General features: G+C 38.5%; 1 protein-coding gene across 2 annotated transcripts; it reads left to right on the top strand.

Annotated features, from left to right (window-relative positions):
- Positions 1-41: 41 nt before the first annotated feature.
- On the top strand, positions 42-23,916 carry limk2 (LIM domain kinase 2). 2 transcript variants are annotated; one of them, XM_079480862.1, is made up of 17 exons: positions 42-115; positions 251-399; positions 912-1,008; positions 8,867-9,002; positions 14,031-14,140; positions 14,655-14,846; positions 15,837-15,942; positions 17,010-17,224; positions 17,574-17,760; positions 17,887-17,973; positions 18,551-18,682; positions 19,163-19,219; positions 19,850-19,915; positions 20,539-20,713; positions 21,703-21,758; positions 21,967-22,124; positions 22,429-23,916. In XM_079480862.1, the coding sequence occupies exons 2-17, from the start codon at positions 384-386 to the stop codon at positions 22,592-22,594; spliced, it is 1,956 nt and encodes a 651-aa protein (XP_079336988.1). In that variant the 5' UTR covers positions 42-115; positions 251-383; the 3' UTR covers positions 22,595-23,916. The 2 variants fall into 2 exon arrangements, with proteins under 2 accessions (XP_079336988.1, XP_079336989.1); XM_079480863.1 differs by lacking the exon at positions 42-115 and having other exon boundaries at positions 138-399.
- The last annotated feature ends 36 nt before the right edge of the window (positions 23,917-23,952 follow it).

The raw sequence follows: 23,952 nt of genomic DNA, 5'->3' as shown, positions 1-23,952 counted from the left end.
AAGAAAGTAAATGAATAAGCAAGCTTCGCTGCATGAATTTCATTCAACGATAGATGGTGCTGCGACATCATTTGACCCAGCGCTGTCTCGCGGACTGCAAACGCCCCTGTGTCAGGTAATGATGCTGTTTGATCCCTTCCGGTCTCCGTACATTTCTACACCATGACGTCATCTGTCCGTACGAGAGCGAGAGAGCGAAACTCGTAACGCTTTATGGAATTTTGTTTTCCTCGAAATTCCTCACATTCAGCTTGGATTTTCCCCATTGGGTCCCAGACACGAACTACATATGTAGGATCGCTGACGCGGAACGTATGGATTGTACACATTACTGAAACAGCATGTGAGCTTTAACAAACAACAACCATCAGAACAGGGAGGACATGGACGAACACGAAGGTAAGGAGGTTTGTTTTCACAAATGTTTGGTTGTGCTCATTAAACACTGTATTTCTTTATCCAAGGATGACTCAGTTTAAAGATTCAACACGTTTTTGTTACTTCAATTCTTTTTTTAATCAGAAGACGAACTGACGTGCAGTGATTTGCTTTTGTCGCATTACAATAATGTCGAGATAACCTTAGTTGTAAACGCGAGCCCGGGCTTTTAATTTGTTTATATTCATTACACAGTCTTTGAATATTAAACAGTTTTATTGAATCGAACGTTTTAGGACTTTCTTTTATGTGCTTTTCTCCCAAAATCAATTAAATAAACAAATGGCTCCAGCTACAACATTGACCTCCCTTTAAAAAGGGATATTGCAGAACGAACGAAACGAAGAACGAATAGATAAAGCTAATCGATAAAACGAATAACTTTGTTGAAAACACAGAATTTCCCATGTCGAATTGAAAATACGAATGTGAAGTTAAAGGATTGCTGTTAATTTCTGATGTTTGATTGACAGATGTGACATCGCGCGAGTGCACTGGTTGTGGCGGAAGCATTCAGGATGCGTTTCATGTGAAGGTTCTTCAAGACGCCTGGCACAACTCATGTTTCCAGTAGGTGTTTACAGAAAACTATCCACTTTCTGCATATTTTGATGTTTGACGAGGAGTTTTCTTTGAAGTATTAACAATTTAAAGTTCTAAGAAGGGCGTTTATGAGAACTAAAACATCAGTTGTTTTGGTTTCAAAAGTTCAGGTAGAAGCATCGAACGCAGAATAATAATTTAGTATTAAATAAGGTTAAGCTTGCTCCGTTGACAGGCAGGATTGATTTTTGTTTTCTCTCCAAAAGAATGCAAGCAGATTGTTGTATTAAAATAAAAATCCATGCTACATTGTAATGCCTATACACTTACAGGGAGGTGTTATGGGCAGTTGAATTGAAACACCTTCAGATATGTGGATTGTGTGTTTTACTTGTGTTTGCACAGGAAATAATGTTTGTTTCTGTGAAATGGAAATTTGTTTTTAGAAAAGGTTTGCTGTTTTGCATGCACAAGGATCTCTCTCGCTCTCTCTCTCGCTCTCTCTCTCGCTCTCTCTCTCTCTCTCGCTCTCTCTCTCCCTCTCTCTCTCGCTCTCTCTCTCTCTCGCTCTCTCTCTCCTCTCTCTCTCCTCTCTCTCTCCTCTCTCTCTCCTCCCTCTCTCCTCCCTCTCTCCTCTCTCTCTCCTCTCTCTCTCCTCTCTCTCTCCTCTCTCTCTCCTCTCTCTCCTCTCTCTCTCCTCTCTCTCCTCTCTCTCTCCTCTCTCTCTCCTCTCTCTCCCACTTTAAAGAGATACTCCTTCCAAAAATGAACATTCTATCATGAATTACTCACCCTGTAGTTGTTCCAAATATGTATAAAAAGAGAGATATTTTGGAATAAGGTTAGCAAGCAACAGTTCTGAAGCACCTTTGACTGCTATCTACTGCTAAATATCTATACCTGTCCATGTTTTCCATACTGTTAAAGTCTGCAGAATACTATTCCTTACTATTAACTGGGTACCATTGTTGCACAAAGGACATTGGTTAACATGAATCATTAATAAATTCACTCAAATAAGTAGAAGAAGTCTGATCTGAGAGACGTCAAACCTCTAGACCTATTAATTGATTCGAGGAAAGACAGAACATTTTTATGAATGAGGTTGTGGAGGTCAACCCCAAGTTCCCGCAAAGGTATTGTCATCATGATCGAATCAGTCCTGAAGTGGAAAACCAGGACAGAACAGATTATTCTCAGACAATGACCCTACAATCAGTCCAGGGCACTTTCACATCATATTACATTATATAGTAGAGAAATTGAGTCTGGGTCCTTTTGACCCTTCAGGATACTTGCCTGGCATGTACTTTATTTAATGGACAGTGAGAGTGGATTTTTATGCCGTAATGACTGTTCTATCTATAATTACGGGAGAGGCTGGAACGTCTGGATGCATCCTTGAGTTTTCTGGCAATTGCCTTGTGATTTAATGTTATTGGATGGTTGTAGTAAATGCCAGTTCTAAATAGCATCAGCTCTTTATTGTTGTCTTGGCTTTCAGCTTTCCAATTTAAGGAACGGTTCACCGAAATATGAATATTCTGCTCATTATTCACCCTCGGCTCACATCACTTCAAACCTTTATGACATATATTGTTTTATTTTGAAGAACCTTTGTAACCTAATAACATTTAACCCCTTTGGCTTTCACTGTATGGACACAAAACCACTGAGACATTTCTCAGACTTTTTTCTTTCGTGTTCCATTAAGTCATACAGGTTTTGAACTACATGAGCGGTGAACCTCGTATTTTTGTGTGAACCATACCTTGTTTTTGACTATGACACTTCAAAAATGATTGCTTTTTGCTACCTTTACAAAGGGAGGTTTGAGCTTCATAAATGGGGGCTTTTTATTGAAAAGTGCTTAGTGTTTTGTTGGGCCTGTAAGATATCCGCCGGCTCCTCCAAAACCATTTCCTCTTGCTGATCTCTCTTTTCTTTCTCTATCTGTTTTCTTTATCTCCTTTCTTGTGTATCTTTACTTCTTAGTAAGTAGAATAAATCTTTGACAGTGTTGGTGAACCTGAATCTCTGTCACAGTCAGAGTAATGCCTCTCTGTTAACGTGAAAACTCCTGTGGAATGAAGGAAGTGAAGGAGTGTTTGTTCTCTTCTCTATCTCTTGTGTTTGTCTTGGAGTGTGCAAATCAGAGCTTGAATCATTTCTTTTATTACACCTGAAGCCTGTTGTATTTCCTCTGGGTGTAAACGGTGAGCCAAATGAAAGGAGGAGCGTTCTTGAGATATTTGATGATTTTTAAGAGTCTCAAGGTTCTAGGTTCTGTTGTGTTAATTATTTTAATGTCCTTGTACAGCCACTTTAGATTTGATCACGCTTTCCTGTTTCCATTGTAAACAATAACAAGACAGAAATACTTGTACTTTTTCTTTATTAGAATTACAGATCAAACAAACTTACAATATAATAAACAGCAATGATCACTTTAAAACAACACATAGATCTCCAAAAGAGGGATATAGATATTCATAAAATAAATACATATTTCACAATAAAATCTGCTCTGTAAAAGTGCTTTGTATCATTTGAATCGTCTTGTTTTGTAATTAGTATCCAAAGCGTAACAGTGGCATCTGGATTACATGTGAAAGTTTATGAGATGTGTGCACCTTTTTGGGCTTTGTCATGTCCTCACAGATGTTAGTTCATGTGTTTGCTATTGCGTGATTCATGAACCTTTTCATCCCCAAGCAGTACCATGATGTCACTGTCTAAACAAGCACAGGTTGCCCAACTCTCGTAAACAGGTTTTATCCCGGAGGCGCACAAATGGTATCCCAGAGTTAGATGACAAATTCTGGCCACTCTGCGTGGGCTTATTGTGTCTTTCTCTAGAAACAGAGCTTGTCAACATTCCTCCAAACAAAGGCACCCACCAGGCAAATGTCCAAAATCCAGTTATTCTGTCTGCGATCTACAAGGTTTGGTGGCCGTCTCGCACTAATGTGATCTTTATCAGAACGTCTCAGCTGTGTGTTGTTGCTTCACATCCTCCCTGCTTTCAAACTATTGGGTGAATATTTATTCAGTCGTTTCTATTTCTTCCCCTCTCTTTGCCTTTTTCTGGCACATGGTGTGCTAGAAAGAGAGGCCTTCAGAGAACACAGCATGCCAGATGTTTTCCTGGGCACTTGGTTTTGTTAGTAGGTTATCAAGCATTGGTTTTGGCGTTCTGTGTGCAGACTCTGATTTAGACTCAAAAAGTTTGTAGCACTACTCTAAATATGAGCACTTGGTTGGTTGTGAAGCATACAGAAATTTCCATTCTGCATGCCGAGCTGCTTGTGCAGTGCACCGACCGAATAATTTTAATAGAGCGTTTAAAGGTTCAATTTTTAATCCCTTCTGCATTGGAGAGCATTCATGTTTTCCTCATTGTGGAAGTGAGGATCATTGTAGTCCTGGAACAAGGCCTGGAGATGATTTCCTGCCTGGATGCTTGGACTTTGCTTTGGTTCAGACCTGGTGGCTGTCTGCCTCATTAAGGTATTATGTTTCAAAAAAGTTACTATTTTCCAATCACGTGACTGATATTCTTTAAGAGTGTAATCCTGTTGTTTTGCCCCAGGAGCAGCAAATTGCTGAGATGTTTACATTTTTAAACTCTTGGTGTTAACTTGCCTTTATGGCATTTGAAGCATTGGGTCCTAGAGTTTGAACATGCTGTCACTATTGTTGCTCCGCTCACAGTGGAAAATCTAGCTAGTTTACTTCAGTTTAATGCCAATGTTGGAACAGAATTATTTCAACTTGGAGGTTTTTGTGACCGGTAAAACAGTATGCAAAGATTTCTATTTTGCTTGAGTTCCACCCAAGACAAATGCAAAAATACAGCGCACTGTCGAAATTATGCAACTAAATGAGCCTAAATTAGTGAAGCACCGGGGCGGCGCCAGCCAATTTTGCCGGGGCTTCAGCCCCGAATGTAATGACAGTCACTGAGCAAATATGAAACTGGACAATAGCCTATGTAAACCCCCCAAATCATTAATTGCTTTATTTCTCATAAGTTGCTTTATTTCATTGTGCTTTGGCTTTGCATATACTGCAAACAGCCTGTTAAAATAGACCTTAAAAATAATCTAGCCTAAAGAATACATTTATTTACTGTCGGTAGCCTATGGGCTACTCCGTTTCTACATCTCTGCTGGATATGCAGCAGGTAGGGGAGGAGCTAGCACAGTCAACCGCAAGAGTGCGAGTTAACAACTGAGACAGTCAGCGAGCAGGAAAGAAAAAATGAAAGAAAATGAAGCAAACAAGACTTTGGGGATTTTTGGAAAGAAGTCAGTGGGTAAGAATTCTGAAGATCATCATCTGGCTGGTTTCACTGTAGTCCTATTTGTTTAACTAGCTAGTTATTACTACCATAGGCTAACGTTATATGTTAGCACTTGTACTGGCATCTTCTAGTACCGAATCTCCTCCGGATAAAAACACAGGAGAAGAAGCTGAAACAAGTGATAGAAGATTGCTCACTCACTCAAATATAAAATAATGTGATCATCATAAAAAATTAAACAGTGTGTAAATCAAAAACCCGCTTTATATTACCAAAGAGGGACCATCTTTCCTGCATTTTGCGGGAAGCTTTCAAATTTGAAGCTTTTGATTTGAAATGTGCCCCGTGTCACGCAAGTCATAAGCAGTGTGCCGCATTTTAATTTTGTCTGGATCATTTTTTTTAATCGTCCTTTAAATTACAATTCTCAAAAGATTTAATAAGTTAATGTTCTTTTTTAGTGAAACCTTGATTTTTATCTTATCACATCTATTGTTGTTGGATGACTTTGTCACTCCTGAGGTTTGCTTTTTGTTCAAATTCAACAGACACTGGACTGGAATGGCCACTATACATCTAGAAATCCTGATAAAATTAAAATGTATTCAAAATAGTTTTTTTTCCGGGGTAGTCACTATATTAGCTAGACTTTGTCCTACCTTCACGAAATACTTGGTATGTTGCATGCAGGGTGTCCGCGGGGTCTTAAAAAAATAAAAGTTGATTATTATTTGAGAAAATGAAGGCCCTTAAAAAGTCTTATATTCCTTTTTCCAAGGTATAAAACGGGAGATTTGATGCTGTTTCATGCATTCCGACTTCTTTACAATCTTAAAAGTGCTGGCTTCTCATGCTTAACATGGTCAACTTGTTAAAAAAACGAGTTGGATGTATTACGTAGTATTTCTGTGCTCGATACACTCCCCCAAGGTTCAGACAATTTTTTTCGACCATGAATGACAAAATGTTACTTAACAATATTTCTCAGTCCTTTATTGGGCAATTCTCCTGGAAAAGCACACCCATGAAAGAAATAGCCCACCCATGTGTCAATGGACGAGCGATTGAAAGGCCCGCCTACCATGAAGATTGGCTGCGCCGTGTCAGGATTGGCTGCGGATAATGAGTTTACTCGGATAATGTGTGTCTCAGATAATGCGTTGATGTATTGTTTGTTCGTGATTTAGTTCCTCCTGCCGCTACATCTGTCGTATGTTTTCTGCAATAGTCGTACAGCTGTATCCATCTTTTTATAAATGTGATTAAACTAACTACTCTTCAAAGATATGAAGTATGCAAAACTACTCTGTACAGGTGCATCTCAAATAATTAGAATATTGTAAAAAGGTCAATATTTTTTGTCACTCATTTCAGAAAGCAAGCAAGTAAGTGAGTGATTTTACATTTTGTATCATCTTTTCATATTTGTCGAAAGAGCTCATATGCTGAAGTTTGCATTAATTTAATCATTGTGTAGTCGAATAGTGGGATGCCCAATTACACCCGTTTTTTTAAACAACATTGTTGGAAATGCAAGTTTTCATGCAAATGGTTGGAGGATAAAGAGTTGGAACCATGGCTGAGGTCTGTTTCTGGGAATAACTGTGAGACGTACTGCTCTGTGTGTTGGAAGGCGCTAAGCATAGCCTCGTTTCTCTTTCTAATAAACCCTGCATTTGGTTAGTCACTCAATTTATTATCTGAGGCTTTGTTCCCATCCTTCTGAATTGTTGCATTAATAAGGAGTCATCACAAACAAAGACTGTTTATTTTTGTTATCTTGCAATAAGTCTGTAGATATTCAATGTACGTTAAAGTTTCGCCAATGTACGATTAAAACCTCAAGTGGTGATGAGGTCCATGAATGTATGGAAAGAGTCTTAAAAAAGGTCTTAAAAAGTACTACATTTAGCGTCATGATTTCTGTATATACCCTGAGCACGGTAACATCGTCTGCCTTTACGGCTGTACATTTCCCTCTAAAGTTATGCATCCCTTAGGTGTTTCACATATGATGTAGGTCCAGAAACAAGCCGTGGCATGTAAATTGGAACTTCTTGCTTTTCAAGCATCTTTTCTTGTCATCTTGAAACAAATGATCCTTTATTGTAAAGCCTTGAGGTGCAATCGCTCCGCGCACTTCAAAGTCTTTAGTTAAGTCAATTTAATTAAGACTGTTTCTTTCCCTTGGAAAATAGATTATAGTTTTAAGGGGCATAGCATGCATCCCCACATCAGGTTTCAATTGTAGGTAGGGTGGCCAACAGGAGAGAATGTGAACAAGAGCGTTTCATGACTAGTTTTGGCTCATGTCCCAAATTCCTAAACTGTAGTGTTTGTGAGTTGGACGTTGAGGTAAATATATACATTTATATACACGCTTTAGATCTTCCTTATACTTGAAAAAAAGAAAATTGTCCTGACATTAAAATAAGCCTGTCATTCATTTGTTATACTTGAAACACTTAGCTAAGAAGCTTTACTTTGAAAATCAGCCACAGATCTTTTAAAAGGGTTTCTCCACAGAAAAAAGAAAATTCTGTCATGAATTACTCACCCTGTAGTTCCAAACATTTATACATTTCTTTGTTCGGTTGGACACAAAATGAGATATTTTGGAATAATCTTCGCAAGCAACAGTTCTGAAGAACAATTGACTGCCATAGTGGGACAAATTTAACCAAAATTTACCAAATTTTTTTGGTAGTCAAAAGTGGCCCGAAACTGTTTGTATTCCTACATTCCTCAAAATATTTTCTTTTGTGTTCAACAGAACCAAACAATTAAAATTTGTATTCCTACTATGACAGTCAGTGGTTCTTCAAGATGTTGGTTGTTAACATCATTCCAAAATATCTCTCTTTGTGTTCAACCGAACAAAGAAATGTATACATGTCTGGAACAACTGGAGGGCGAGTAATTCATGACAGAATTTTCATTTTTGGGTGGAGTATCCCTTTAAGTTCAAGACAGCAGTTTCATTTCATCTACTTCAAACTTTTTTTTTACTTTCTCTTGCCAAATCACCTCAATTTGTCTGAACCTTTTCTGGATATTAAAATTGTACATTTGGAATTTTAAGGAATGTCAAATACCTCAAGCGGTGACATGTTCTGGTGCTGTTTATGGCCCAACAAAACAATCTTCACTCACTAAACATTTCAGTCATTCAGGTACCTCCCCTGTCTCGAGCTGATCTCAGGCCAGTTACTCAAGAAAATCTTTGCAAACAGAATGTTTCATTTATTGGCTTTTCCATTTTTTTGGCAGCTTTGCACAAATCTCAGTTCTTTCAAAAAATAATTGTATACAGGCTTGGAACTACTTGAGGGTAATTCATGTCCGAATTTGTATTATTGTGTGGACTATCCCTTTTCAATATGTACACAAAAGAAATGTTATGCTTTTTATATGCAGCTTGATTTGTCTTGACAGCTGAAAACATAATTGCTGAAAAACAACAGCGTCGGGTTATTTCACTGTAATAAACATACCACCTAAACAGGCCAGTTACTCAAGAAAATCTTTGCAAACAGAATGTTTTTTATTTATTGGCTTTTCCATTTTTTTTTCCCCCAGGTGTTCTGTGTGCTTTGATCTCCTGACAAACTGGTACTTTATGAAAGAAAGGAAACTGTACTGTCACAAGCACTACTGCGAGAAGTTTGGGGAGTTGTGCCATGGCTGCTCACTGCTTATGACCGGACCTGCTATGGTAAGAAAATCTGTTTTGTCTTGTCTTTTTTGCATTTACATTTATGCATTTGACATATGTTTTTATTGAAAGTGACTAACAGTGCATCATTCTATTCTTTTTATTTTTATCTGGGGTTCGAACCCATGAGCTGCACAATACTGAGGTCCACATTAAAGGGATTGTTCATCCAAAAATGATAATTCTGTCTTTATTTACTCACCCTTATATCCTTTCAAACCTGTATGACTTTCTTTCTTCCGCAGAGCACAAAAGAAGATATTTTGAAGAGTGTCGTTACCGGCACCCATTCACTTGCATTGGTTTTGTGCCATACTATGGAAGTGAATGTGTGGCGGTGCTGTTCGTTTTCAAAACATTCTTCAAAATATCTTCTTATGTATAATTTCTTGTCCATGTTTTGGCCTTCCGTCTATGTTAAGATCTCTGTTCTCGAAATGAAAAATCTTTTTAAAAGCTCCTTTCATTGTTTACTTTAACCTGGAAAACCGAGATATTGTCAAACAATGATTTGATTTACTTATTCATGTGTTCCATTCAGCCCAAAACAATGAAGATGGTGGCCTGTGTTTACTGGCATTGTTGTGCCTGCCATTCCCTTTGATAGCGTTGTTAAATCCATAAACTGACTGACACGTTAAAATACAATAAAGTGTCAAATAAAAATACCAATGTGGATGGAGAGCTTTTTGTGACTTAAACATTTTCAAAAGTTTCCGGATTCATGTGGCCTAAAAGATTATCTGGACTCATTGTTGCGTGGCAGTGTGTGTTTGTCTGGCTTTCATAGCATTCCACTGTGAAAGGAAAGGAACTGATCAGGTAGACAGTCAAAGGGTCTTTTAACCATGCAAGAAGGGTTTTTCAAGGCAAGGACTAATCCGTAGGAGTTCAGATAACATGCCATTGTCTCATTCGGTAAATATTTACACGGCATCAACAAGCAGTTGAATGAAGAGAAAATCAATAAATGCTGATGTTTTGCTGGTCCTGAGGAGGTCACTGATAAGGTAAAGAATGGAATGTAGGACAATGTTGTTTTTTCACTTTTAAAAGTATAACATGAACAGTGAATGACATTTGAATACCCCTTTTGCTGTTTTACAAATGACGGAAACACTGTGTTGGTTTAAAGGTGATATAGTATTGAATGTGGGAAATGTCAGAGTCTAGGCTCTCAAATACAAAGTTTTGCAGTCTTGGAGGAAAAGTCACCTGCTGAAACAACTATAGGAGATTCACAGCATCTGGAGCGTCAGTGCTGGATGAGACCCAATGCGTGCCCCATACTTCAACGCAAAGACAAATATACACGCCACGCATAGGGCTCCTATTGTTAATATCCATACTCGTGCCGCAATAAACTCACACCATTGGTTAAAGCAGAAGGTGATCGTTTAAACAAACTGAGCGATGTTTTGAAAGCACCATTGTTGTTGTTATATGAATAATGTGTTTGCCTTGTGATGAATGATCTAAGCTGGCAACGAAAAGGTTGCAGGGTGTAATCGTTTGGCAAGCACATTTAAAGGTCCAGTATATGCAATTTAGCGGCATATTGTGGTGAGGTTCCAAACTGCAACCAACGGCTCACTACACCCCTCCTTTTCAAACCACTTCAGTGATGTCACGTTTTCGCTTCTTTACGGAATGAGATTTACGAAACGTGCTCCGTAGACCCGCGGTGTATGTGGATAGAAATAGGTAATTCTAAGGTAATACAACGCTTCATTATGTAAAGTCTTTTAGACATAGTTATGTATATTATTTTAGATTTCTGTCGGTTGTATTGTATAGATGCTCCTTAATATCACACATTGCACCGGCTTTAACCCCTGTTCTTTTATCTGTTTTGCCTTAAAAGTTTAGATGTGGATGGAGTCCTTTATAATCTTATAGGGTATGGAAGTAGTTGTTATCCTCAAGTAAAGCTTGATTCATAACCGTCTGATCGCCTTTATCGCTGACTGTTATAAATGATCTCACTCTTGCGAGGGCAGTGGAACCAGGATCTGGAGGCTGCAATAAGCCTCAGTGTTATGTCTTGTTTCATCATGCGTCTAGAATGCCTTTGCATGGCCTTTCAACGAAGAGCTATTCATTATAACGCCAACAGAAGACATATCAACATAAATCTGAGATTCTGTCAACATATCATTCCTTGGGAAATTTTTTTACTTTTTTAATTGGGTTAATGAAGGGACTTAAAATCAACTTGGAAGAAAGAGGGAGAGTCGAGAATTTGCCAGCAAGCAAAACGCATAATAGGGCTTTTCTGTTCGAATCGAAGGATGCCAAGTATTTCTGGTCAGGGTGCGTTGCCAGTTATGGGCCCAGAGGCACAAGCAGCGGGGGGTCAAAATCTCTGAAAGTTTGTCAGAGGAAATCACATCCTCAAGGCTTAAGTGCTTGTTTGAATGTGTTTTACACATTTACACGTTTGAATGTTCAATGTAATGAAGTATTTATATAGAATTTATATGACTATTTGTCAGTATGTTTATGTAATGTTATATTATTGTTTATAATATTTGAAGCGATAGTCCCCCCAAAATGAAGATTCTGTCATAAGTTGTTCCAGACCTGTTTATATATTTTCTTTGTTCTGTTTAACACAAAGAAAGATATTTGGATAAGTGTTAGCAACTGAGATTTCTGGGACATTATTCACTACCGTAGCAGGAATTCTTTTTTTTCAGTTCTGTTAAACACAAAAGAAGACATTTTGAAGATTTGGGGGAAAGAAAACCTTCTGGGGCAGCTTTGCACAAATCTCAGTTCTTTCAAAAAATAATTGTATACAGGCTTGGAACTACTTGAGGGTAATTCATGTCCGAATTTTTATTATTGGGTGGACTATCCCTTTTCAATATTCTAAAAAGAAATGTTGTGCTTTTCATATGCAGCTTGATTTGTCTTGACAGCTGAAAACATAATTGCTGAAAAACAACAGCGTCGGGTTATTTCACTGTAATAAACATACCACCTAAACACTGTCTGTTAACTTACTAGACAATCTTTAAATAAATAAGTAAAAATATAAACTAAATATATGTATTATCCTATATATCGTTTTTTTTATTATTGTGTAAGTGCTGCATGACGTTAGTAGTATTGCATTGATGTAGCATTAATGCCAGCACACACAACAACTGACACTGTTGTGTAGTATCATCCACATAAAACAGCCAAAATAGTGACTAGCTGTTGCTCTTTTACACTAAAGTTTCCAGAGTGCCACGTTCTGTCGACCCTGATGCCATTGTACAACAGGTCAATGTACAAATAGAGACAGACGCACTGTTCAGCCGCGGCTCGTGGGTCAAAAACAGACACGCGGCAAGCACGCTGAAATGGAGAGCAAAGCAGTCGCGACGCAAATGAACTGCACCGCTTTGTCGCCACGAGAGAGCAAGCATCCACCCCAAGCACGTTGGGGACTTTTTACGCTTTTTAGCAGGGTCTCATCACACTGTGCATCCTCATAATAAATCTCAGTCTTTGCGATTAGAAAATCATATCGCACCACTTCGATTAAATGCAATTAATCGCTCAGCCCTAGTTTCGATCCATATGTTTAAAGACAGAATTCATCTTGCAACATCTAATTTAGAAATAGTCTGTAGAGGAGGGGCTCTTCTGCAAAGCCCTGATGGGAAACACATACACACTCACTTTTATCTGTAACACACAGGCGAGTAAGAGTCGCGTAAGCACAAAGATATGAAACATCATCCTTACTCACAGGTTCAGCCTAGGTTCAAGCTCACCAAACTCACGGCTCTAGAGCAAACGTAGACTGATTTATTTGTACTATAGATGGAAAGAAGAGTTTGTATTATTGACACATGTTTGCTCATCAACTAAAATAAGACAAAAATCTAGCAGACTTGAAATTCTGTAATTGCTTGTCTGCGTGTTCGAAACTCAGACGGTCGAGTGGTTTAGTCTGCATTTGAAGTCGGAGATTGCCCGGCTGAAGAATTGCCCAAGAATCTGTTTAGTCAAACCCTATGATCACTGATTTACAGCTCAGTGAGCATATCCACTAATCTGTCTTTTGTGCTTCACGTTAAAGGAAACCTCAGCATGATCTCATACTTTCACTGTTTAGCTAGCATGAAAAGCTTAAGGATAATGTTTAAATAGTTTTCCATTCAAAATGAGAATAAAAGATATAAGATTACAAATTTTATATTACTTCGAACACTGGTTTTGGTAAAACAAATGTTAGAAATTTCTGTTTTCTTAGGAGTAGGGATCTGAATCAGGTGTAGGTTAGTCCCAAACCTTTATCTGCTTCATATCAAACAATAAACGTCTGTATTTTGTATGTATTTTAATAGCTAGGTAAACATATGTGAGAGCGAGCTTTTAATGGAAGAGACATGATGCATGTAATTGTTTAATCTAAAACCAAATTTGTGTTTGATTGTTTGTCTCATAATAAAGGTGTTGCTGTGGAATTGTTTGCTAGAAAATGGATTAATGGTCCTAGTGTATTTCCTGGAAGACCTCAGACTTCATTGTTATGTGTATGGTTGTGTGTTTTCGATTTATTCGAATTATTAACTCGGGGGCAAGCAACAAAACTAGACAACCGCAAAACATTTCTTAAAACAAAAACCTTTTTGTGAATGGGGAGTCAGAGAGTTCCAGAGAGAAAGGTTGACCCAAATGATGTGTTGTCTAAGGGCATGGGATCACGGATACAGGGCGGAGTTGAGTCGCACTATATCACCTCTGATAACAGATGGGCCCAGACACTAGCAGGTGTTAGAAAGAAAGCAGGCACGCACTCTTGCGTCACTACCTAGGAACGCACACAGACGAAGTTCCACACCAATACAAAGCAGATGAAGCACAAAGAGGCATGATCCACCACGTCTGGACTTGACAGAGATGGTGATCAGAAGACATTGAGAGTTTAGGAGTGTTATAGGAATAGCTTGTCTGACTTGAGATGACAAGCGTGGTGAAAGTGTGGAGATGTGCTGATCATCAACACTGGGATTTCATGTTTTTCAGGTGGCCGGCGATTATAAATATCACCCAGAGTGCTTTGTGTGTTTGAGCTGCAGGGTGGTGATTGAGGATCGGGACACTTATGCCTTAGTAGAACGCACCAAACTTTACTGGTGAGAATTTTATTTTCTTATTTCTTTTTTACTATAGGAAACAATGAGAAAACTATGTTGACAGTGGAAAAAACTCAATGTACATTCATTAAAAAAGTACTGGTGAAAAAATCTTCCTCTTAATTTTCCTCTTTTTCATGTAAAGCTGCTTTGAAACAATGCAACATTGTAAAAAGCGCTATAAATAAATTGAATTCAATTGAAAAATCTGAAATTACACACTTTACTAGCAAGGAATTGAGCTACATAAAAAGTTATATTTGATCATATTAAATTATATTTTTAGTGTTATTATGATGATATTCAAGTTCTGCATTCAAAAGGCTGTATAATAGTCCTTTCTTGTCTATTCAGGAATTATCATTTGCCACTTTGTTTATCCTCATCTGTTGTTTTCAGCACAGGGAGATGTTGACACACTTGAGCGTTTCATAACACGTCTGAAAGGTTTTTCTCTTGTCGGGTCTTGTCCTAAACGTCAAGTCATCATTGTCAACCTCTCTCTCACTCGCAGCGGTAAATGCTACAAGCAGGTGGTTCTTACACCCGTCTTGGAGAAACGCAGTTTGGCCGACTCTCCGACGGACCTCCTCCCTCACACAGTGACCCTGGTGTCGATGCCGTCCGCCACCAATGGCAAACGCGGCTTCTCGGTCAGAGTCACTCGAGACTGCACCAGTGCCACGGTCAGCGTCCAGGTTAAAGAGTGAGTCAACTGCAAACAAACACCTGAACGCGACAACAACTATGGATGTGTTTTTCACTCAGGGGTTGTGATGAAGAGCTCTTTTCAGACAGAGCTTTTACTATAGGTTTATCCCTCTGTCAATGATTGTGAATTGTGACAGTACCTACTGTATGAAATGTGCATAATGTTTGGAGGCCATTTCACGGATAAAAGATGTAATTCCTCGACATGGAAATACTCCGTCCCCCCTAGATATTAACTCCCTGGATCTCCCCCCATTTCTTGCCCTGCTGTTAAAACAGTATGCTCCGTTTAGTATGCGTGGTGCAGATGGCATACTACATACTACATCCACCATGTTTTTGTCATCATGTGATCCATATGCTTGTTCATCTTTGACGTAATAACACAAACCATAAAAATAATGCTTGCACTTTATTTTACAGTACGTGTACCTATAGTCTACTTACAGTGTTCTTACAGAAGAAAGTATTGGGTAGTATAAGGTAACTATACGTTTAGGGGCAGATTCAGGGTTAGTACCTAGTTATTACCCAGCTATTATATTAACTGTAATAAGTACACAGTATGTACATGGGAAACAGGACTGTAAAATACTTTTTTTGGCCTCGTGGGATAGAAAAGTGTCTCACCTTAAAAATCTCACTAGATGCGGTAGACCATCCAGATGTTTCTCGCATGCTTTTTGCATACTGAGGTTTAAGACTAAGGATTTTCGCAAACTGTATACTTCAGGCTCAGTTGATAAATAAACCAAGGATCCTTCTGTGTATTATGGCCGTGCTGAGGAAGCTTGTTTATCACCTCCGAGATTCACCGCAGCGCTGCCACACCTCATGCCAGACATATTGTAAATGGAATGTGTTGCATAACTGTGGTTATACGATGGCCGGTGGTGGATTGAGGGCACAGGACACTTTTTGTTCTGTGCCTGCGACAGAATTTTCCCAGACTGACTTCATCTCCCAAAACATTTTCTTCTTACAGGGTTAGAGGGATGCATATTAGTCCAGAGGTTCGGAACGCCATACACGTCGGAGATCGGATCCTGGAGATCAACGGGCTACCGGTGTCAGCGCTGATGGAGGAGGAGGTAATTTTTATTTGACCACAGTGTTTGCGTTGAGGTCGGGTGAGATTGTCCAGATGTTAATGCGTTCAAGCAATGTGACAGTAAAGAAGAACGGCACGACAAGCATCTGAAATATAAACAGTCATATCATAACCTGTCTGTACATAAATGCTGACACTACTTAATGCCATGGTAATGACTTTAATAGTGACATGTACTGACATTTACAATATTTCATAGTTACAGTTTTTTTTACATAATTTAATCTGTTTTGAAATGTAGCCGTTTACCTTTGATTATTTCTGGCACACATTTATAGCGGGTTTTTTTTTGGGCAAGACGTGTTGTGGATGTCTCGGAAACAAGGTGGTAATCTGTTTTTCTTTCAAATAAGCATTAAGTGTGAAAATGTTCAGGCAGGTAGGATTAACAGTTAAATTCATACCTGTGACGGGAGTGTTCATTTGTATAGGTTGACAATACAGTGTAAATGCTCATCATTCTCATCGTGCATTTGCTATTTTTATTTGTTTTCTCGCACATAAGACATCTTCTTACCAAGAACGATAACTACATTCGCTACACCAACGTACAAAAGTACTTTTTACTAAGTTATATTTGGATAGCTTAATCTTTATAGTTATTGTATCATTCTTGGTGTGAACATGCCCTTACTCTTGGGGTTTCTGGTCTGATCTTAGCAGTGTCACAATCTGTCTCTAACTGTAAATGTCACAATCTGTAATAACCAGCCTGGGCTACAGTTCATTAAATCAGTTTAGTGTTTTTACTTCCGAATATCCGAATTTGTCTTAAAATATAAAAGTCAAACATACTCCTCTGTTTCAAGGGAAATCAGTGTTGGTCTTATCTTTTCAGCATTTAAAAATACCTTTTGTGTGTTTAAAGGTCCCTGCTTTGACCGGGGACTTAAATAAATGTTATCTGTATAACCAGCACTTCTTTGTAATTCTATCGCTCACATTCTTTGTTTTAAATACAAGTCATCCTACACCCTTTTCTTGTTCCTGACATTTATAAAAAACAGGTTTCATTGTGATTTTCTGAATTCTGATTGGTCGTTGCAGGTGGAGGACCTCATCCATCGGACCACTCAGACGCTGCAGCTGTTGATCGAATATGATCCAGTCAGACAGCGGCTGGACCGACTCCGCCTGGGCTCTCCCCGCAACCAACTGGGTGTCCCGGCCGCCTCCCGTATGCGTCTGTCCACCTCAGCGAACGCTGAGATTGAGCGGAGCGACTCTGTGGACAATGGGACTTTAAAGAGGAGGTCCCTCAGGTATTTATATCATCCAGTTGAATCTTTTTTTGTTATATCGCCGCTTTCTTTCCAAAACCTTGGATGTCCAAATCTGCTGTTTTCAGGAAATTGAAAAAAGCTGTACTTTTTAGATGTTTTAAAACTGTGTTGGTAAGTTGACCAGCACTTTTTAATACTTTTTATCGGTTAGATACTTGAAAACGCACAGACAAACATAAGGGATGACTTATAATAATGATTTATGGCCAAAAATAAACAACACAAAGTATGGAGATAAGAGGTTGTAGAAGGACAGTAGTGATGTATCTTTTTTATAAATTCTTGGTAATACGATTATTTTAACTGGACATGTGCTTGTGTGTTGTAGACGTAGCAACAGCAGCTGTAAGTCACCGGACTCTGCATCTCTGAAAGAACCCCTGGTTCTGACCCGTGATATTGGGCGCTCCGAATCCCTCCGCTCTCCTTCCAGCTGCTCGCATCGTATTTTCCGTCCTTGTGACCTCATTCATGGAGAAATCCTCGGAAAAGGCTTCTTTGGACAGGCCATCAAGGTTTGCTCATATTTTTTCCTCACCTACTATTACAAACGTGAATGCAGATGGTCAATTATTGAAACAAACAAAAAAAATCTATTCATGGAACTGTTCTTGATTTTAAACCAGTGTGTTGTTTTATAGGTGACCCATAAAGCCACAGGGGAGGTGATGGTCATGAAAGAGCTTATCCGCTGTGATGAAGAGACGCAAAAAACATTCCTAAAGGAGGTACTGTGATTTTTCTTTTTGTTAGTGTTTTTCATTCCTACGATTACCTCTTCACTTTTATCTTTCCATCCTTTTGTTGTGTGCTGTCAGGAACGTCAGGAGTGTGATTTCAACGACAGTTAAACTAAGTGTATAATAGAAAGTTAAAGCCACAGTTGACACAAAAATCTCAATTCTGTCATCATGTACTCACCCTTGAGTTGTTCCAAAACTGTATACATTTCTTTGTTTCCATAAACACAGGGAAAGATGTTTAGAACAATGCATTTAACCAAACGGTTCTTTGTCACCATCGAGTACCATAATAGGAAAACATAAACCTCGAGTTGAAATATATATTTTTTATCTACATCACAATATTAAAAAATAAAGAACTAAATAATAAAGTGAAAAGTTAAACTAAAATGAACAATATGAAAATAAAAGCATATTCAAGATACAAATAAACCAAAATAAAGCTAAAAACTAAAATAACTCTGATGGACAGCAGGCTTAGATTCATCCAATTTCCATTAAGTGCGAATATCATGAAGAATCTGTCTAATTATTTGTATTTCTGTCTCTTTCTCTCTGTCAGGTAAAAGTGATGAGAAGTCTCGATCATCCACACGTTCTAAGGTTCATCGGGGTCCTGTACAAAGACAAGCGACTCAATCTGATAACGGAGTTCATCGAGGGCGGAACGTTGAAGGATTTTATTAGAGACACGGTGCGTCTTGACTCACTATTCCCATTTCTTTCCCCTGCCTGCGGGAGAGGCCGTACATCATCTGCACGTGTTGATGTTGTTTGTGTGCCGGCTCACCTGAGATGAACTTCGCGAGGAGAAGATCAGGGAATAGGGACTAGAAAGCACACATACACAAACAGTTAGATAAGTGTTGTGTGCTTTGCTTAGGTGGTATGAAGTGTTTCCAGGTGAGGGATTCTAGTGGGAATGTTTTCCAGATCACCCACCGGGTTTGCTTCAAAACAAAAGGGTTACAGATGAGATCTCGTTCTTTCTTTGTGTTTCTCTGTTGCGCTGTAATGATTTCTGTAGAAGTTTGGGTGTGAGTAGTTCTCGTCTGTAATTGGTGCTATTATGTAATAATTTCCTCTGTTATTTACGACAGCGTTGCATGCAGTCATACCATAATGTAGGTCAGCAATTCATCTCTCACACTCTCTCTTCTCTCTCTCCTCACAGGACCAATTCCCATGGGAACAGCGAGTTAGTTTTGCAAAGAGCATTGCGTCTGGAATGGTAAGTGGATATATCATTGCTATATTAATCTATGTTAATCTTATTTTGATTATACATTATTTTGATGAAATTGTTCTGTTCAGCTATACTGATTAGCCCCGCCCACTTTGAAATCTCATTGGTCCAGCTGTATATTAATACTGCTGAGGCGGTTTCATCGGCAACAACATAAACACATGTTATGTGGCCCAAACTTAACTTCCGGTAGACCTCCGCCAAGAATAAATCACAGTTTTTTTAATTTTTTATTTAAACAATCCATTTGCAATAAAATATTATTATCAATTAATTTGAATGTAAATTTAATATAAAATAAATTGTTTCATTATAACCAAACAAAAGACCGGAAGTTAACTTCAGGCCAGGCGCGTACGTTGTGGACCGACCAATTACACTGATCTCCAAAAATATACACGGCCCTTCTTATGTTGGTGAGTAATTTAATAAAGGGAGTCAATTTCCTGTGTTGCTGGAGGTGTTTGGTTGTGTTATGTTGCCAAGCGTTGTTCTGATGACACCACTTCGGTTTCTACCTGTCTGTTTGTGTTGACATTGTAATGATGAAGAGACGGAAACTGTCAGACTCAATCTCCCATTCCATCAAGTCATGTTATTTTCCTTCCCTTTCAGGCATATCTGCATTCAATGAGCATCATCCACCGAGATCTCAACTCTCACAACTGCCTGATCAAACTGGTACAAGAGTTTTTCTCCGTCTTGTTCTCCCATGCCACACATAACTGCTAGAGCATAGCGCTAACACGGCAAAAGTCACGGGGTTGAATTCCAAGGAATGTGCATAGAGTGAAATCATATACCTTGAATGTTCTGCAGGTTGGATGAACGGGTTTGCAGAATGTCTAAATATAAGCTCAATGAGTTCAAAGTCTCAATGCATATGGCTGGTTTTTATAATCAAGAATAACTAACAGGCTTGTGTCAGCACAAACAAAAAGCTAAAATAGGCCAGGGCCTAGTACAAGTTACGAAAGAATGGAGTAGGAGATGAGGGGGACCTCCAAGAGTGTAGAGGGGTCTCTTTACACGTTTAAGACAGTGTTTTGCTGTTGGTTTCATCACTGATGATAGAAACGGTCAGGAAATGCTCTGTACTGGTCTCAGAAATGTTCTTAATATCAATTTTAACTATCAATTTTAACAAGCCATTTAAAAAAAACTGAAATTTTTTATATATTTGTAAGTTTAGATAGATGATACACCAGGCTTGAGATAAGATTTATGCATTGTGTATAAATGTGTTTACATTTTAAGCATAAAGATGTTTAGATGTCTTCCCTCTGCTTGTCTGAACCCTGTAGGACAAAACCGTCGTGGTGGCAGATTTTGGTCTGTCTCGTCTAATCGTGGAAGATAAGGTCAAACCGGCCCCTGACAAACCAACCAATAAGAAGAGGGTATTTAGACGTTTGGACCGCAAGAAACGCTACACGGTGGTGGGGAATCCTTATTGGATGGCGCCAGAGATGCTCAATGGTGAGGAAAGAAAATTACACATTTGATTTAAAGCTGTAAAAAACTGTCGCTAAATATCTGAAAGATATGGGTTTGTACCAGGTTTTGGTTCACATTACAGCTGTCACAATATCATATTTGTATTACACGGTTATTTTGACCAAATCAACAATAACAATATTATCATGGTGTTTTTCTTTTAAATGTATATAATTCTGTCATTTGTGTTATGTCTGTATGGAGTTTTTAACCATTCTTGGCGCAAAATTGGGAAAGGGGGCTAATACGGGTGCTAATATCACAGTTTATCATGGTTCATTATTCATAGTATCAATGGTTATTATCATCACCGATATACTGTGACAATCCTAGTTAACATTGTATCTTTCTATGGGTTAAAATCCTCTTTTAAAGCACTTTTGAAGCAATGCTTTTACATTTTTATTTCTATAATCTCTTATCCAGAATGTTTAAATAATAACTTTTAATTGAAGAATCATTTCTTGCTTTACTTTGATTGTTCACCCAAAAATGGAATTGTGTCATCATGTACTCACCCTCAGATTTTTCCAAACCTGACCCCCCATTGACTACCATAGCATTTATTTTTGTACTATGGCAGTAATGGGGGATGAGATCGCTTAGGTTACTGACATACCTCCCAATTTCTTCCTTCGTGTTCAGCAGAACAGAGACATTTATACAGGTTTGAAACAATCTGAGGGTAAGTAAATGATCACAGAATTTTCAATCCCTTTAATAATCCCCAACACTATACAGGGGGACCTGCAGTTTCTTTTATACAAAGTGACTTGCAGTAGCCATCGGGTAATCGACAAGTGAACAAATTAAGACTGGAATCTGCTGACATACACTTGATACTCATGTTATTAGTGTCAAAAGCCTTTATTGCCATTGGTTGTTTTTGTGTTCCAGTTTATTGCCAACATCTGCTAAGGTGCGTGCTGCAGACTTGTTTTTCCTGATTATTTTTTTATGTGTGTGAACAGGTAAACGCTACGATGAGAAGGTGGACATTTTCTCCTTTGGCATTGTTCTCTGTGAGGTAAGACACGTTTGTTGTGTTTACTCTCAACGATGTCATTTATGTAAGAAATGGCATTCGGGTGTCTGAACGCGGAATGAAAACATTGTGCTCAGCTGGTTTGAGTTAAAACAGTGTCGTTTTCTTTTTGTTCTTTTCTGTTTCGTGATGTTTCATCCGTTTTTTAAACTTTTTTCAAACTTTGTCTGTGGTTCTTTTTGGCGTATAGATTATTGGCCAGGTTTACGCAGATCCTGAGTGTCTTCCAAGAACGATGGATTTCGGCCTCAGTGTACCAAAATTCATGGAGAAATTCCTTCCTCAGGACTGTCCTCCTGCTTTCTTCCCATTGGCTGTGGCTTGCTGTGACCTCACCCCAGACAACCGGTAAGTGATGTTCAGTGTCTTTTTTATTCCACATTTCACAAATTGAATCATTCAATACAGTTGGTGTATAAATCAATGTTCCGAGGCATTGCATCAAAACTTTTTTTAAAGTGCTGTGAACAGGTTTAGATTAAGTGTAGCATTTACACAGCACTAGGAGATTGTGTTGTGTCAACTATCCATATCTGTACGAATGTATCCCTACAGATGCAGCTGCACTATAAACAATGGTAACTGTAATGACCCCATAATGAGTGGAAAGGGGCCCCTCTTACCCCCTTCCTTTTCCTGTTTTATTTTTCAGGCCTGCTTTTCAAAAGTTGGAAGACTGTTTTGAGGCCTTAACTCTGAATCAAGAGTTGGGGATTCATCTGCCTGCTGAACTGGATGAACTTCAACAAAACCTCTTAAGGACTTACGGACCAAGTGGCATTGCTGCTACTGAGCTCCAGGAAGGCAACAGCACCTGAGCAACGGAGGCAAAGACACACAGGGCTGGATTTTTTTGCTGAGTTTACAAAACTGAAGCATATGTAATGGACTTGCATACAGGGAACATTTGCTCAGCATGTCTTAAAAATATGTATCACAGCATTCAGATCTCTGAGGGCATTTTTGAACTGTTGAGGGAACAGGTACATTTCAGTAGCCCTGCGCTTTATTTTGAGCAAATTTACGCTTTTTTTCTCTTTCGTAATAGTCTTATTTGGTTTGCTATATACCTGAGTGCCTAACACGAGCTGAGTTTGCTCATGTTACTCAAAAAGAAACATTTAGCATTTTCTCATGATTTAAGTTATTGAAAAGACTTTAGTCATGCGTTTTTGAACAGCACTGCCCTTTGGGGGTTGTTTTGCTTGCGTGCTCTCCTCATTTCTGTACATCAGCACTTGAGCTCACGACCTCTGTAACTGTATAATTCAAAGGCAGAGAGTGAAGAAACTGTTATGGGAAAAGCAAGTTTTTGATTTCTTATTTGGTTTTGTGATTTGGTTTATCTGAAATGCGTTATTGTAGCTAACACTTGGTACAGCAGCTGTCATAAAAACGAGTTGATCATACCGGGATCTTTGAGTCGCCTGACGTGGCACAGCAAGGATTATTATTTTCAACTGAATCTAAACCAAGTGAAATGACGAGTGAGATCGTAATGCTGGATTTTGACTTCAAAGTGCTATAGGCCTTTAGCAAGTCGCAATAAAACACCTGCAGTCGCAGTTGAACGAGTGATGTGAGGATGTTTGTAAAGATGTAACTTAATCATCACTTTGATCACATATGTTTAAATTAAAACTGGATATATTGATCTTGTTTGTATAAATCTGAAGTCAGCTGATTTTGGGATAATGTGTATTTTGTAGGCAAACGTTTGTTGAATGTGAAATGCTTTGTAAGTTTCTTTTTGTAGATTTAGCTGTCAAAGGTACTGACATATTGGCAATTTATAACCACTACATATACCCCGCAGAATTTCTTACACTTTTGTTTTGTGAATAAATTAGTTTAAAAAGCAGTGCGTGTAGTTTTCCTCAATTCAACCTTCTAAAGTTGCCATAAGGAGGCGCTGTTGTTCGTGTTTAGTATTGGCATTAATGAAAATGTCATTGATATATTATATGTGTAAATAACAGCGTTGCTCGATTTATTTATTTGCACAAGAACTAAAAGTATTAAAACTGATGATATTTTCTGATTTTAACATGCTCCTAAATTGGGTATTGAATGCATAGTACTATTAGAAATGTTTTGTTCTATTGTTCTACATATTAAAACAGAACGCAGTAGTCAGTCCATAATGGTCCGTATGCAGAGGCCTATGTATTTAAGT

The sequence above is a fragment of the Barbatula barbatula genome (genome assembly GCF_947034865.1).
Source record: "Barbatula barbatula genome assembly, chromosome: 2".
Taxonomy (NCBI): Eukaryota; Metazoa; Chordata; class Actinopteri; order Cypriniformes; family Nemacheilidae; genus Barbatula; species Barbatula barbatula.
The sequence above is the reverse complement of the archived record's forward strand: the minus strand, read 5'-3'. Positions and strand labels throughout refer to the sequence as shown.